General features: G+C 44.7%; 4 protein-coding genes across 7 annotated transcripts in view; 2 read left to right on the top strand and 2 right to left on the bottom strand.

Annotated features, from left to right (window-relative positions):
* Window positions 1-132: 132 nt before the first annotated feature.
* Window positions 133-6,962, top strand: dlk2 (delta-like 2 homolog (Drosophila)). 2 transcript variants are annotated; one of them, XM_054797880.1, is made up of 7 exons: window positions 133-242; window positions 2,858-2,916; window positions 4,617-4,677; window positions 4,759-4,828; window positions 4,915-5,045; window positions 5,111-5,252; window positions 5,317-6,962. In XM_054797880.1, exons 3-7 carry the CDS (start codon window positions 4,623-4,625, stop codon window positions 6,011-6,013), a joined length of 1,095 nt encoding a protein of 364 aa, XP_054653855.1. In that variant the 5' UTR covers window positions 133-242; window positions 2,858-2,916; window positions 4,617-4,622; the 3' UTR covers window positions 6,014-6,962. The 2 variants fall into 2 exon arrangements, with proteins under 2 accessions (XP_054653855.1, XP_054653856.1); XM_054797881.1 differs by lacking the exon at window positions 133-242 and having other exon boundaries at window positions 300-2,916; window positions 4,771-4,828.
* lrrc73 (leucine rich repeat containing 73) lies at window positions 6,207-10,320 on the bottom strand. The gene is made up of 2 exons (XM_054797885.1): window positions 8,070-10,320; window positions 6,207-6,567 (listed from the first exon to the last, which is right to left on the bottom strand). The coding sequence occupies exons 1-2, from the start codon at window positions 8,188-8,190 to the stop codon at window positions 6,371-6,373; spliced, it is 318 nt and encodes a 105-aa protein (XP_054653860.1). The 5' UTR covers window positions 8,191-10,320; the 3' UTR covers window positions 6,207-6,370.
* mea1 (male-enhanced antigen 1) lies at window positions 7,726-9,642 on the top strand. 2 transcript variants are annotated; one of them, XM_054797884.1, is made up of 4 exons: window positions 7,726-7,855; window positions 8,175-8,428; window positions 8,523-8,631; window positions 8,808-9,642. In XM_054797884.1, exons 2-4 carry the CDS (start codon window positions 8,189-8,191, stop codon window positions 8,978-8,980), a joined length of 522 nt encoding a protein of 173 aa, XP_054653859.1. In that variant the 5' UTR covers window positions 7,726-7,855; window positions 8,175-8,188; the 3' UTR covers window positions 8,981-9,642. The 2 variants fall into 2 exon arrangements, with proteins under 2 accessions (XP_054653859.1, XP_054653858.1); XM_054797883.1 differs by lacking the exon at window positions 7,726-7,855 and having other exon boundaries at window positions 8,165-8,428.
* Window positions 10,321-10,471: 151 nt separating the features above from the next.
* The window catches only part of ppp2r5d (protein phosphatase 2, regulatory subunit B', delta), a 14,206-nt gene continuing 8,203 nt past the window's right edge, over window positions 10,472-16,474 (bottom strand). For both annotated transcript variants that reach the window (XM_054797879.1, XM_054797878.1), the window contains exons 12-17: window positions 14,085-14,212; window positions 13,455-13,556; window positions 13,308-13,380; window positions 11,835-11,882; window positions 11,250-11,342; window positions 10,472-11,188 (exon numbers count right to left, since the gene is read on the bottom strand). In XM_054797879.1, coding sequence (XP_054653854.1) covers window positions 11,051-11,188; window positions 11,250-11,342; window positions 11,835-11,882; window positions 13,308-13,380; window positions 13,455-13,556; window positions 14,085-14,212 — 582 coding nt within the window. In that variant the 3' untranslated portion in view covers window positions 10,472-11,050. The remainder of the gene's footprint in view (window positions 11,189-11,249; window positions 11,343-11,834; window positions 11,883-13,307; window positions 13,381-13,454; window positions 13,557-14,084; window positions 14,213-16,474) is intronic.

A 16,474-nucleotide genomic window follows, 5' to 3' on the forward strand; every position in this document is an offset into this window, starting at 1 on the left:
AGACTTGATTTGTTTGAGACCACTGATCTGTATTATATATCTGGATAGCTCATTGGGTTATGACTTGTGAAGCCACACGGCCGCCATATTGCCACTCGCAAGAAACACTTCTCGACAAACTTTTGTGGTGAACTTCTTTTATTAATTCGGATTGGACACAAATTTTGACTAAAGATGCCTGCATGTGAAGCTATTAACTGCACAAATCGCCAGTTCAAAGGCTGCAGACGAAAATTTCACCTGTAAGTATGATTGAAATTTAGATTTATGATTGATAATTTAAGGGTTTTGTACTGTTAATCTCTCAGATATTTTCGATCGTGTAAAATTCCTCTGATTAAATGTATGTCCAGAATTGATACGTTTATATAGCTCTATAATAGCTAAGAGGAAATTTACGTACTTTTTTGTTATATCATGATATATGTATTTTTTTTAAGAGACGAAGGTTGCGTTACTTGAAGGAATGGGAGAATCTCAGTGCTTCCATGATGCTTACCAGGCATTGTATACAGTGCAGTTAGCAAGCCATGTATGTGTTTATGGTTATTACACATTATGGTTATTACATATTATTCCTGTGTTTTTTGTTAAAATATATTTCTATATCAGAAAAAGATGTTATTTGTATTTCATAACACAAACAAAAAAAATCAGAAAAATGTTAAATGATTTTAAAACTTGTCCAAAGTCACTCTCTTTTATGATTCATATTTTGTACAGACGAGAGCATAGTGAATTGTATGAAAGTAGGAATAAAAGTAAAGGATCATGACCATGGATTTTAGTGGAAAAAGGGATGGGATATGCAGTTCAAATTAAAATCTCTTTCTAGAGGAGTAAAAGTATGCATTGCTATAGGGGAGTGCTGAGCCAGGGGGCAGAGGAGAATTTTGTCCCAAAGGCAATGAGAATTGGAAGGGGGAAAAGTACATTTAATATAGCCAAAAGATAGAGAATAACGTATCAAATCGTTTTTAAGGGACGATGGTTGCGTTACTTGAAGGAATGGGAGAATCTCCCCGCTTTTAATGTAAAATATACAGTAGATGTTCTGCGAGCCTCTGCTTTGTACACTATGTACGCTGTGCCAATGTAGTCGGGATGTGAGTGGTAAGATGACGTCTCTTTGGCTTCAGCGGCTTGTATGAGCTATCCAGATATATAATACAGATCAGTGTTTGAGACACGTCGAGTTTTTATTTATTTTACGTTTTGTTTACAAACCTGCTTTTTCTTCTGCTGCTTCCCATTCAAAATTGACGACGTGTCAATAATAAGCTTTTACGAAAAAAGACAACTAGTCAAACTGTTGTAGTAGGAGAATTATTCATATTTTGGTTTATTAGCACTACTTTTTGAGCACTTCATTAAGTCATTATGAAGCATCCTGGTCATCATTTAATGCAGGGGTGTCAAACTTGTGCCATGGAGGGCCAAGACACTGCAGGTTTTCTTTCCAGCCGGTCACTAAAGCAGGTGATCACCACCTTCTTAAATTTGAGGGAAGGAACTCATCAATTAAAGCTCCTACTGGAGAAACTGATTGGAGAGACACCTTGCAGTGTCTCGGTCCGCCATTGACAAGTCATTTAATGCCTCAACAAGACGAAATACAGTACATCTTTTGAAAAGAGCTTTCCTGTGTGGCTGAGGAGTGCACTGCAGATGTATGGAAAGAAACATGTCATGAAGATCCTCCACTTCATCGTCTGTTCGCTCCTGTTGCTTTACTTTGGAATTCTCTTTGGACAAAACATGTCCACACGCACACACACAAACACACACACAGCAGCTGCTGAGAAGATTATGGGCGTGCAAAAGAAAGACGAGGACAATGCCCAGCTGCTCCACAACAATCCAGATCGGATGCCACACTCCTGCGAGGAATGGGAACGTTGGCAGGAATGTTGAAGGCCGGGGTGGTGGTTGGCTCGTTCAAGTGGCAGCAGCTGCTCCCTTGGACGCAATCTTTCCAATCAGCACACGTAACTCTTTCTTCAGGACTCCTCACACACAGCACACGCATGCATTGATCAGATGTACTGGTGTGTGTGTGTGTAAGCATTAAGCGTGCACGTTAGTATGTGTCATCAGACTAGAATGGCAGCATGCCAGGGTCAGAGGTCACAGCCAGTGTCCATCCGTCAGCTGAGACGTTAAAGAACTTTTCCAAACATGGACAACTCGAAGGAAGACTACACACAATACACATGATTATTTTTATGATATTATAGTTACATACTATTATATTATACATACTATATGTACTATTGTATCATACAAGCTATTATTATGCTATACGTTAGCTATTGTTATATTATGCCATGGCATTATTGTGATGATATACTTTCATATTATGCGTACTATTATGATATTATATGTACTATTATTACAATTATGATACTATACATCTTTTAAAATGTAATACTGACTGTCGAGGTTCTGGTAGTCATTGCAGACGTTTTGCTGTTCTACTGCTATAGAGGTTCTGGTGCTAACGAGTTTGAATAATGACTGTAGAGGTTCTAGTGTTCTACTGCTAAAGAGGTTCTAATAATGACTGCAGGGATGCTAGTGATCTACTGCCATAGAGGTTTTAATAATGACTGCAGAGGTTCTAGTTATTATTTACGAATTTTACACCAAGACACCAAGAAGGACGTGTTTGCCTCCACTTAAATGTTAAAATGTGTATGTGTGTGGGGGGGGGCTCTCAGCTGCCATTCTGAGGGTGGGATCATCAGCCCCCGAACCTCCCATTGTGCTTTGCCAGGTGGTTTGTGTGTTGTGTTGATGCTCACTTCAGAGACGACGAGGAACATCCCAGCTGCCCTGACTACGCTTCTTTTGGCAGGTTAGAACCTCAACACACAAAACCATAAAGAACCTCTGACGACCACAAGCTCCACACAGGTGGGTTTTTACACCCGAACACACACTACAACTTACAGTATATACACTACCGGTCAAAAGTTTTAGAGCACCCCAAATTTTCCAGTTATTTATTGAAATTCAAGTCGTTCAAGTCCAATGAATAGCTTGATATGCAACAAAGTTAAGTGGTTAAGTGCCAGGGGTTAAAAACAAGGTAAGATTACCCAAAACTGAAAAATGTGTATTTCAGAATTATGCAAAAAGGTCTGTTTCAGTGACCACAAAATGGGTCAACGATTTAAAGTAATCATGGTTGATCAAGCCTTGGCAGTCGGTGCAACTAATTTCTACAGGTGTTCCAAGTCCTGGAGTACTTACTACCTCCTTTGTCTGCATAAAAACAGTGTTCGGAACACACTGTGGTACTATACCCTCGTGAACATCAGATGAACAGCATTGTACTGGAGAAAGTCATTTGTTGCTCCAACAATGGCAAGAAAAAAGGGAATTAACAATGGAAGAGAGACAGACCATCTTTACACTTAAAAATGTAGACTTTTCTTCCAGAGAAATTGGATTGTTCTAAAACTTGGTAGTGTATATGTTGTAAATGTTCTTTGTTGCACTAAACATTCTCAGTTGCACAGGTTCTAATGATGACTACATAGCTTCAGAAGTTCCATTAATCAAGGTAGAGGTTCTAGTGGATGCTGCAGATGTTCTAATAGTCACCTCAGAGGTTCTGCTGATCTACTGCTGCAAAGGTAGTACAGTAGTGGTAACTGCAGAGGTGCTCTAAATACAGCGGTTCTAGTGTTTACTAAAGAGGTTCTGGTGGTCATTGCAGAGGTTCTGATGATGACTACCGTACATTGTTTCTAGTGATCACTTCAGAAGTGGATCTGGTGATCATTGCAAGGTTGTCGTGATTATTGCAGAGGTTCTAATGATCGTTGCAGAAGTTCTATTGATGGTTGAAGAGCTTTTTGTGATCACTGCAGATTTTCTAATGATTACTGCAGTGGTGCTAATGATCATTGCAGAGATTCTAGTTATCATTGCTGAGGTTCTAGTAATAAATCATTGCAGGGGTTCCAGTGAATATTGCAGAAGTACTAATGATCACTGCAAAAGTTCTAGCAATCATTGCAGAAGTTCTAGTGATGGTTGCAGAGGTTCTTGTGATTATTAGATGTGCTAGTGATCATTGCAGGGGTTCTAATGGTTACTGCAGAGGTGCTAATGATCATTACAGAGGTTCTAGTCTTCCTTGCAGGAGTTCTAATGATGGTTGCAGAGGTTCTAGTAATCATTGAGGATGTCCTAATGATGGTTGCAGAGATTGTAATAATGGTTGCAGAGGTTCTTGTGATTATTGTCAATGTTCTAGTGATCATTGCAAGAGTTCTAATGTTTACTGCAGAGGTGCTAATGATCATTTTAGAGGTTCTAATGATCATTGCAGAGGTTTTAATGATCGTTACAGAGGTTCTAGTAATTGTTGCAGAAGTTGTAATGATGGTTGCACAGGTTCTTGCAATTATTGCAGATGTTCTAGTGATCACTGCAGGGGTTGTAATGATTATTGCAGAGGTTCCAATGATCGTTGCAGAAATTCTAATGATGATTGCAGAGGTGCTCGTGATTGTTGAAGAAGTTCTAGTGATTATTTCATATGTTCTGGTGATTATTTCAGAGGTTCTGGTGATTATTAGAGGTTCTGATGTTCTGTGTTACAGGCCACCATGTTGTCATGCATTCTGCTGCTGCTTGTCCTGCCAGCCAAGTGTGACGGTGAAGGTGATCCTTTGACTTTTTCCTTCCTTCTTGATTTCAAGTTCTTAGTTCACATTCATGAAGTTCTTTGTTGACATTTTGAAGGCCTGTCTTCAGGAGACGAGTGCAGCTGTGACACGTCCAACAGTCGCTGTGACGACTCAGGAGCGTGCAGGCGAGTCACAAAGTGGTTGTCCAATCAGCCGCATGCATGGCTCTGCCTCTCCCTGTGACCTGACCCCACCTCTTTCCCGTCTTCAGGTGCGACCCTGGCTGGGAAGGCGAGCACTGCCAACGCTGCGTGCCGACACCGGGCTGCGTCCACGGAAGCTGCCGGCGGCCTTGGCAATGCGAGTGCCTGCCTGGCTGGGGGGGGCGTTTTTGTGACAAAGGTGGGCCCTCATTTGCATATTTGCATTCTGGCGCATGCATGTCCTCAAGTCACATCCTCCTGCAGACCTTGATGCGTGCTCGCGGCAGCCATGTCACAACGGAGCCACGTGTGTGATGGACGACGGCGGCGAATTCACCTGTGTGTGTCCACCAGACTTCTACGGTCCAAACTGTCAGCTGAAGGCGGGGCCATGCCTGCAGAACAGGTAACTTTGCCTGGTCATGTGACCAGCAGCCATCTTTAGTAGCAGTCATGTCACGTTCTTGCAGGTCGGCATGTCAAAATGGCGGCCAGTGCGAAGATGACCACGGCTTTGCGGCCCAGCTGACTTGTCGCTGCTTGGCCGGATTCAGCGGGCCACGTTGCGAGACCGACGTGGACGACTGCGCCATGGCGCCTTGTGCCAACGGTGCCACTTGCCTGGACGCCATCAACCGCTTCCTGTGTGTTTGCCCCACCGGCTTCACCGGACGGTTCTGCACGGTCAACATGGATGACTGCGCCAGTCGGCCCTGTCTCAATGCCGCCCGCTGCCTTGACCTCGCCGGAAGCTTTCGCTGCGTGTGCCGGCCGGGCTTTGCCGGTCTCACCTGCGATGTGGCGCTGCAGACCAGCAACGGGCGTGAGTGGCGAGGACACCAGCTGACCAAGGGCGGAAGCAGCAACAGCACGGATGCCATCGACGTGCTCTTCAGGGTGACACTCAGCGAGCGCAGCGTTGGCCTGTCAAGAGCGGAGATAATTTCACTGCTGGTGCTGGTGGGGGTGACATCAGGCGCGGTCGCGTTGACCGCCACCTTCGTGCTGCACGCTCATTGCAGAGCCTGTGGCCACGCCCCCTGGAGGCGACGGCGAGCGCAGCAGAACTATGCCGACTCTCGCATCAACTTCCTGCACGCAGCTGACAGGAAGTTGAACTGTGACCCCGCCCACACAGGACCTTCATGTTATGTTAATGAACGCTGATGTAATCAAAATAAGAGCTTGACACACCCCGCCCCCATTTTGGACTTAAGCCATTCAAACGTAGCAACATTCCACACGTCTTCCTTGCGCCTTCAATCCACAGCTCAGAGATCAGTGATTGTATTAGAAATATTTGTATTTAAAAAAAAAAAAAAATCAAACACTTCCTGTTTATTTGTTTATTTTTTGATTGGCTGGTCTCACAATCAGAAAGTTTGTCTGTTGGAGGGTAGGTCACATGTCAGTCTCGGCCAATGAGCTCTCGCCTAGACCTGACATCAGGGGGGCGAAGTCTGTACAGTTTAAAGAAGTGGACAGAACGAAGCTAACCAGACTTGATCCAGCATCAGAAAAGTTCTATTTGGGGAGGGGAGGTTTCTTGTCTCTGATAGGCGTAGGCGTGCTGCTGGAGACGGGGTGTAGTTGGAGAGGCGGGCCCCGTCTGTTGTCTTTCTCGTCACCTTCAGTCAGCAGGTTGGCCATCCTCTGCTGCAGTTTGGGGTTGATGTGGTTCTCGGTCAGAACCAGAAGCCGCAGGCTGGTCGGGAAGTTGTCTGCCATAGACACAGAGCCATAGAACTCAAGCGGCTCAAACATACAAAATCATCCTTCTTGACCTTGTTGAGTCCGCTTCCCACCAGATCCTGAACCTTCAGAGTTCTACTGGACACTAGAGCGACCACCAGCATCCAGATGACTCACCAGATTGTCAAACACAAACTGTAGTAGTTTACACTACACTAATTAACTGGATTAAAATTAAGACTGTGTTTTTAAGGCTGTTTCAACCACGTGACCCAGAGGCAGTTCCGGTGAGCAGACGGGGGTGGGGGTCCAAGCATAAGCGATGGCCACTTACACACACACTATTGTTTGTGCAATAGTTTGGAAATGAAAGCGAATAACGGTGCATGTCGTTGAAATTATTTGCTTCAATTGTGTGTGTACATGATGCGATGCATAAAATAGTGAAAACAGCTGAAAAGCAATGAAAGCTTGTTTCAGTGTCAGACATAATGAAAATAATGCTTGTAACAAATTGCGGTCAGTGTGCATGAATACTCAACAATATTTTAACTGTGATTTTAGTATAAATTGTACTTGTTGCTCACTGTAAACTGGAGCCTGTTTACTCGGCTCCACTCGACTAGAGCGACAGCTGGTTAGCAAAAGCCGAAAAAGGTGGCTTCTCAGCGTCTCCTGAAGTTTTTCCCCCGTTCTGATTGACTCTTAGTAATAGCGTTTTCCGAAATGCATTTGATTCATTTCCACATGCGATGGCGGTGTATCTATGCGGTATTTCTTGCTCTGATTTCACATGACTTACAATTAAGAATACGCTTGTTTGCCGCCCCCCATCTCTTTGAGGCAGAATTGATAAACGGATGTGACGTCACTTGAAGCCCAGCAATATTTCCTGTGTGACCCATATACGTGTATAACGCTCTCATAACTCTTAGTGGAAATGCACATATTGATATCGTTTATATTGATTTAGACCAAAATATGGAGGTCGTCCTGGCGTAAGTCATCCTGCTAAATACACAATCTTTAGAGTTGCTGTGTCACAGCTTCTTTGTTGGTCATCGGATTGTTGTGATTGTTGTAATTGGATTAAAATATTTCGTGGATTTAACAACAATAATAGTAATAATGTCGGTTTGTCCTTCGTCATCATGATCCCGTTTTCTGCTTCAAAGGATTTGACTTTCGGCTGGTCAATGCTGACGCGCTCAGTGACGTCACCATACGCGCCGCCCACCCAGCTAGACTTGATGCTATAGCGTCCATGCTAGCCTGGTGCAGCAGCTCGTCACGCACAAACAGGTGACTTCCAGACAGGTGAGGCGCACGAACTTAAAAGTACATAACTCTGAATCATGTCAGCAAACGACGCGTTGGGTTTCTGAAGACTTGATCACAGTTGGTGGACGTCGTAGCAGATGAAAGACACGAACAGTTAGCAAAGATGAGGAAGGCTGCGGGAAGCCAGAGGGACTAGAATCTGCTTTTTCCAGTCTTGTGTTCTTATTTGTTGATGAAAACATTTCCTTACCTGTCCTGTTTCGAAGAAGTAGTTGCGCATGCGCATTATCGCCCATGACTGGCCTTTTCACCTTACATAGAATAGTGTATGACAGCCGATGTCTGATGTCTGCAGTGCTGGTCCCCGCCATGGGACCTGAGCGAGTCTTTCCAACTGCTGAGGACGAGGACAAGAGTCCATGCGACGGAGGCCTGGCGGCGGGGGCAGTGTGGAGCGGTGGCGAGGAGGAAGAGGGAGGGGGACAGGTGGATTTGGAGGAGGATGAAGCCAACAACGCAGGTGGGTACTCGTACCAGCCTCTCAGCCAGGACGGGGACGACGGGGGGGAGGCGCCTTCTCACGGCGGGAGTCTGCAGCACAGGATGGAGGCGAGACCATGTTTTTATACCATTTAACCATTCGTGCTATTAAGGTCAGGTATTTGCAAAGGATGACGGCTTTTTTTTTTTTTTTTACCTGCAGGTGATGGGTCTGCACCTCCCTGAAGCCCCGCCCCCCGACAGCGATGAGGAGGAGGACCCAGAAGGGGCGGCAGCAGAGAGAAGCCACGCCTCTATCCCCATGGATGCTGGTAAGTTTTGTTTTTAATGATTAAACCCTAATGAAGCGTCACATTGATGTCTGTTTGTTTTTGCTAATTAGCTAAGACAAGTAAGGAGTTTGTCTTCAAAAAGTCAAATGGGATGCTTCAACGTTTGACTGCTTGCCAAGCTAATGTGTGACATCACTTCCTGTGTGCTCCTCTAGCTCATGTGGAGCTGGTGAAAAGGACCATGGCGACGGTGGCGTTGCCGTCATTGGGTGTTCCGCCGTGGGCCCGGGAGATCTCAGACGACCAGTGGCGGGACGTCGTGCAGCGCACCCTGCAGAGCCGCCACGGCGTCGCCACCATGCAGCGTACGCGCTGCAATAACACCTGAGTGCCACAACCAGTATGCCTGTGGTGAGTCACGACGTCTGCATCAGGAAGGCAGCGTACCAGAGCGCGGAAGCAAATTTGTCGTGATGGATTTCTGACAAGAAATGTCAAGTCATTCCTAAAATTCAGTTTTCTTCTTCTTTTGACAGTCTGACATGTATTTTTATCTTTTTGTGTATGTGTGTGATGAGCACGGCCGGTAAGAGTCCTACATTGGGTGGTGATCAGGATTAACTATTAAAATGAAGAATAAACAATATTCTAAGAGACTGGTTTTGCAGTTGTAGGCGTTATTGAATGTTCTGTCTAGTCCAGGGGTCGCCAACCCGTCGATCGTGAGCTACTAGTCAATCTTTGGGAGTTTGCCGGTCGATGGCGAGGACATAATAATAAAAAAAAAAAAAGTACAGTCAAACCTGTCTATAGCGGCCACTAAAGGGAAACGGCAAAGGTGGCCGTTATAGGCAGGTTGGCAGCCATTTTGAATTTGTGTGCGCACATATTAAAATAAAAGTTGTAAAGAACTACTAGGTTAATAAACCACTGTTAATAAAGCGATTAAAGTGCATCGGCGACATGAGTTCCCCACAACAAGGGCAATTACAGTATTGACCAGTGCACATTGTCTCACCAAGAAATAAACGATGTCACTGTCTGCAACAAGCTCTAAAGAAGACGGCTTTTTTTATGTGGAACAACTGACAGTTTGTGTGGATCTTGTGAATGATTGTGACTGAGCTACGACTCAGTAATTAAAGTCTACACACGACGGCTTCATTGCTTAAACGAAACTTTTTCGTGCATGAAGCTTCTGCTTGAGTCGGCATTTTGGCCGCTATATGCGGTCAGATATTCACCAAGGGATACAAAATGGGTGGCCGCGTTAGACAGGTAACTGCTATACACAGGGTCCATAACACGCAAATTTTCTGCGGGGGATTTTTCAGTGGCCATTCTATACAGGTGGCCGCTAAGACAGGTTTGACTGTATTCACATCCGTGTGCTCATCTCCCGGAGAGCGACCAACAGGCACGCATTTGTCCACTGAACACTTCGTACGCCTCGCCACTATCCAGGCAACCCGCAAGCCCCAGCAAGGAGCCCAGTCCCCAAAACCCGGCCGGAGGTACACTAGGACACCGATCCCCCCCCCCCTTGTTGACCCGGGCGACGTCTGAGCCGGTATGTCTCTCTGTTCTGTATCACTCATCATGAGGTAGTTAGTAGTGTCTTGCCTAAGGACCCAACTGGAAGATGTTATGCCTTATTGTACAATCCTCATTGTACCCCTGCTGGAATCGAACCCAAGCCCCCATGGATGCGTTACGAACTGAGCTATCCAACCACTTATGTAGAGACACACACACGGAGTGGGGGGGGAGGGGGGGGGGTAGATCTTGCGCATGTTCACGGCTGAGACCAGGGATCTTGGTCTCAAAAAGGTTGGTGACCACTGGTGTAGTACATGTCCGGGACAAACATGAGCATGTACAATATTGAGGATGTGTTTATTAGAGCTGCTGTGTTCCATGTGGACATCGACAAGTCTACAAACCACAACCAGGATCTCTGCTGTTTTGTGTTTCATGGAACTGATGTACAGACCAATCACAATGTTGAAAGGAGGTCATGTGACATCTATTGGATGAATCGCAGCCAGTAGTAGTTACACACCACAACCACAAGGGGCAGCAGCATTGACGGCTGGTTTGCTGGCTCCGCCCCCTGGTGGAGTGACGGTGAAGTAATCACAAGTGATCCAGATCTCAAAACACGTGATGCAAGAATCCAAAGACCAACGCAGCTAATTTGACTCGTTGGTATCATGTGACCATACTTGACGCCTCACGAGCACCTGAAGTCGACTCCAGGTAGAGACGGCTTCAAGTGGGCGTGGCCTACCATGCGCTTGCCAAGCAGTTGCAGGCCGAGTGGCTCTGCCACCAGGAGGCGGAGCTTAGCAGCTGCTTGCAACTAGCTCCGCCCTGATGGCGCTCTGGTCAACTTCCTCCATGACGGCCTCAAAGCCAGGAGGGGGGCGGGGGCGGCATCGTGGACCGCCTCCCTCAGTCAGAGAGCCTCCTGATTGGCTGTTAGGTACTCCTCAGCCCTCTTGTGCGCCTCCAGAGCTTTGATTGTGTAAACGTCCTGCGGGAGTTCCGACTTCCTCCTCATCACCACCTTGTCCTTCTTGGCGTCCTTCACGGCCTGACCACAAACAAACTGCTGTTACGTTGGCTCCTCCCAACGTTGAGACAAATCTATTTACCAGCGCTGCTTGGCTTGCCACCGTCTTCTTCAGCAGCTGAATGTCCTCCAGTGTCAGGACATCTGCGTCCACGCTTGCTGAGCAGGACGCCAGCTACACACACACACACACACACAACTCAGCATAGGAACTACAACAACAGAACATTAACCAACAGCTGTGTCTCAGTTGGCGCACTTGTGTACTTGGTCTCAAAGTGCGTAAATGCTTTCACTCTGAAAAGTGCTGCAAAATGCAGTGCACTGACAGTACTTGGATGTTGTACTCAAAATAGTGAGTGTACTGTGATGGTCACTGACCACCCTCAATAGTTGCCATCTTGGCCATGTAGAAGAAGGGAGGGACTAACTTCAAATAATGGTAGCTATGGAGCAACACATAGCAATGGAAAATAGTGAACATAAGAAGGTGGTGGCAAATATTGTGACTTATTTCTCGTTAAGTGTACACTGACAGTAATAGATATGGGACAGCACCACACTGTCAGAAACAAAGTGCACAGTGTACACAGTATACTCATTGAAGTGTACTGATGGAAGTATTCCATTTGAAACACAGCCAATGACTAAAAATAAAAGCACTGACCGCTTCCTGTGGGTGGAGTCCAGGGCGGAGAGGGAGGAGTTTATTGCTCTGTGAGAAAAAGCCAACCCACAAAATGAGACAAAAGCAGTTCATTTATCATTTGTTGTGTCACATTTTGAGTTTTTTTCAGTTTTGACATTACTATTTCAAAAGGGTGTTGCTTGAAAATGGTTAGAGATAAAGGCATACTGTAAATTAGAAAAAGCATCAATATGACCCACAGTTTGTGGGTGTGAGTAAATTTACTCATCTAATGTGCATATTATGACATAGCCAGGCTCAGAATTTGTCAGATCCCTGTTGCCATGATACCAGCTCATCAATAGGCTCACCAAAATGTCTCATCCACTTGTGATACTCTTCCTCATCTCTCAAGTAAACCCAGCCATCATCATTTACAGCAGGATCTTCTACACCACTGCTGCCTCAATGGCTATTATTACATACTGTAGATAGTATCTATCTATCGATCATGCCTGTGAATATTCTCACTCATCATTGTATTCTTAGGTCATATCTATCAGCAGTGTATTCTTTGCTGAGGAGTCTCCCGCGGATCGTACCGTGTATGCTGCTATTGCTGCATTTTTTTACATTCCCGCTACCCCCCCTCACCATTCGTGGTGTTTTGACAACCCACCACGTCCCCGCCACGCTGAACACAGTTTAGCAAAGCATCGGCTCAATTATGCTGCGTGTGGACTGTCATGGAGAGCCAACTGGCTGCCGCACACACAAGGGGCTTCAAAGTCTTTTACTTCTAAACTTTACACACGAACGCCCACAAATGTTTCTCAGATTGAAGTTACAGATGCCCGCCATCTCCTGATGTAAACTACATGAGGCTCCATATTTGCAGAAATGGCTTGCAATGTTGCTTGTCGCAATTTTGCGACTTTGCTGCTTAAAGGGTTAAAATGGAATGTGTACTTTCTTTGGAATTTTGCTATCATCCACAATCCTTATGTGAGACAAACACACATTCTCTTTTCCGTGCTTTCTAAATAAAAACATCAACAAAGGCAGGTAATTAATGCACGTATGCAGGTCACATTGCGTAAACGAACGTTGGCAATTTTTAGAGGCGGAATAGGTGCGTTATGCATGCAAATAGTAGTCTCTTTTTAGCTGTTCTTATATATTTAGCATGCACAGAAAAGAGAAAGACGTGTTCGTGTCTCACATAAGGATTGTGGATGATGGGCAAACTTTGAAAAAAGTGCAGTTTTCCTATAAGTTACCTGATACAACTTGAACTTGCTTGACCATGCAGTAATTAGGGTCACGCTTTGGGTGAGAGATGGGGGTACACCCTGGTAAACCCACACAACAAGACAGTGTGCAAACTCCACACAAAAATGCCCAAAACAGAGATTTGAAACCTTGATCTCCTGACTGTGAGGCCAAAATGCAGCCCTCATGCAGAACTATGATACAAAAAAAACAGAATGCCAAACAAACGGGTGAGTGTACCTGAGGATTGTGTCTTGCCAGGCCTTCCAGTTTCAGCCAGACTTCTTCTCTCTCCCTCATCTTGTGTTTTTCCCTGCACACAAAACATTGACAAAGTCACATCAGCGGAGAAGAGGAGCTGAGCTGTGCTGTGCTGTGGAGTCTCACTTGTGTTTGTCGGTCTTGTACTGCTGAGTGCAGTCGTCAAACAGCTTTTGGTTCATCTCCATGAAAAGTTTGAGAGCGTTGTAGATGAGGCCGTGGATGGTTCTGACACACACACAAATGACTTACTGTCCGGGGGGGGGGGGGGGGGGGGGGGGGGGGGGGGGATTGGTTTCCAGACCCGACTGTGATAAATGAATTTCCGCCACCAAGCCATAGTCTACCACCAAACAGCCATCATTTATTCATTAATTTCTGAAAAACGTGATGTAGTGAGGAAGCGATAATCGAACCGCGATATTGCGAGGGACGACTGTATAACCTGTGCTGGTGACGATCATTTGACCTTGTCTAAACTTTTCGATGCACATGTCCAACTGTTGAATGCTGAAAAAAATACTGATGCAGATTACTTTTAAGAAATGGACTGCATGACTTATTGGCTTAGCTAAAAACAGTAAGTCACGGGCATTTCCACCTCACATGTTCAGCTTCACTCCATGCACTTGTTGAAGACCAACAGATAGAAAGAACAAAAAAGTGGGAAAATAAATTAAGGGAAGTTTCCCTCATTTCTTCTGAGTCGATGCACGGTCCTGCGTGTGTGTGTGTGTGTGTGTGTGTGTGTGTTACTTGTTCCAGTGGCTCTTGGAGTTCTTGTAGAGGGCGGGAAACATGATTGGAAGAATGTTGGCGGTGTTGTCACTGATCAAGCTCATGATGTACTCGTTGTTCCAGTAGTAGAGCGCACGTTCCGCCACCTGTCATCATCATCATCATGATATCTCTAAATCAGTGATTCTCAACTAGTTGGTCGGGACCCAAAGTTAGGTCGCCGAAAGCTTGTCAAAAGTTGAATTGAAAAAAATTGTAATACAGACACTTTCCAAAAAATTAGAATGTCATGGAAAAGTTGTTTAATTTCCATAATTCCATTCAAAAAGTTAAACTTTCATAGATTATACACTGCGTTCCAAATTATTATGCAAATGATGTTTTTGTTTGATTTTCCAAAGTACGTGATGCAAATGATGATCAGCATAATTTTCAAGTAATTAGCTGTCAAATTTTATTTAAAATGTTATTGAACAAAACTCCTCATGAAAACAGTATTTTAAAAAAAAATAAAAAACTTAAAACGCACTGTTCCAAATTATTATGCACAACGTAGTTTAAAGACGTTTTCTAGTTTGTAAAGAACTGAAAATAGTAATTTGTTGAATTTACAGCAATATAAGGTCATGTTTACTAAAATAAAAAGCTATTCCAATCCAATACATCTTAACAGGTCAAGTTACATGTTAACATAGGACCCCTTGTTTGATAGCAGCTTCACAATTCTTGCATCCATAGAACTTGTGAGTTTATGGAGAGTTTCTGCTTGAATGTCTTTGCAGGATGTCAGAACAGCCTCCCAGAGTTGCTGTTTGGAAGTGAACTGCCTTCCACCCTCATAGATCTTTTGCTTGAGGATGCTCATGCTTGAGGATGAGATTCTCAATAGGATTGAGGTCAGGGGAGGAGGGGGGCCACACCATGAGTTTCTCCCCTTTTATGTCCATAGCAGCCAATGAAGCAGAGGTATTCCTTGCAGCATGAGATGGTGCATTGTCGTGCATGAAGATGATTTTGTTACGGAAAGCACGATTCTTCCTTTTGTACCATGGAAGAAAGTGGTCAGTCAGAAGCTCAACATACTTTGCAGAAGTCATTTTCACACCTTCAGGGACCCTAAAGGGGCCGACCAGATCTTTCCCTATGATTCCAGCCCAAAACAGGACTCCACCACCTCCTTGCTGACGTCGCAGCCTTGTTGGGACATGGTGGCCATGCACCAACCATCCACTACTCCATCCATCTGGACCATCCAGGGTTGCACGGCGCTCATCAGTGAACAAGACTGTTTGAAAATTGGTCTTCATGTATTTCTGGGCCCACTGCAGCCGTTTCTGCTTGTGAGCATTGTTTAGGGGTGGTCGAATAAAAGGTTTATGCAGAACTGCAACCCTCTGGAGGATCCGACACCTTGATGTTCGTGGGACTTCAGCGACACCAGCAGCTTCAAATACCTGTTTGCTGCTATGTAATGGCATTTTAGCAGCTGCTCTCATAATCCGGCGTGTTTGTCTAGCAGAAACCTTCCTTATTTTGCCTTTATCTGCATGAACCCGTGTGTACTCTGAATCAGCCACAAATCTCTTAATGGTACGATGATCACGCTTAAGTTTTCGTGAAATATCTAAGGTTTTCATACCTTGTCCAAGGCATTCAACTATTTCACGCTTTTCAGCAGCAGAGAGGTCCTTTTTCTTTCCCATATTGCTTGAAAATGGTGGTCTGCTTAATAATGTGGAACATTCTTCTTAAGTAGTTTTTCCTTTAATTGGGCTCACCTGGCCAACTACTTATCACAGAAGTATGTGATTGATTTCAGTGATCCACAGAGCCCTGAGACACAATACCATCCATGAGTTTAACGGAAAAACACAGGATTTAATCTTTATGATACTTAAATACAATTTGCATAATAATTTGGAACGCAGTGTAGATTCAGAGCCCACAATTTAAACGATTTCAAGTATTTGTTTATTTTTACATAATTTGGGCTTCCAGCTCATTAAACCCACGAAAACAGGAATTCAAAAAATTAGAATACTGTGAAGAAATCAGCCCAAATTTTGCAGGGCATGAATGTTTTAAACTGAGTGTCACACACTAATAATCTACTAAACTCAAATCACCTGCACAGGCTTCCCCAGGTGTCATTAAATTGCTTCAGTTTGGTTCAATTGTCTCAGTTCGGTTCAATATGGGGAAGACTGCAGACATGACAACTGGCCAGAAGACCATCATTGATACCCTACATAGGATGAGTAAGCCACAAAAGTTCATAGCTAAGGAGGCTGGTTGTTCACAGAGTGCTGTGTCCAAGCATATCAATGGAAAGTCTAGAGGAAGGGCAAAATGTGGCAGGAGAAGATGCACCAGCAAAAGAGATGACCGTGGGCTTCAGCGGATTATCA

The sequence above is a fragment of the Dunckerocampus dactyliophorus genome, chromosome 14 (genome assembly GCF_027744805.1).
Source record: "Dunckerocampus dactyliophorus isolate RoL2022-P2 chromosome 14, RoL_Ddac_1.1, whole genome shotgun sequence".
Taxonomy (NCBI): Eukaryota; Metazoa; Chordata; class Actinopteri; order Syngnathiformes; family Syngnathidae; genus Dunckerocampus; species Dunckerocampus dactyliophorus.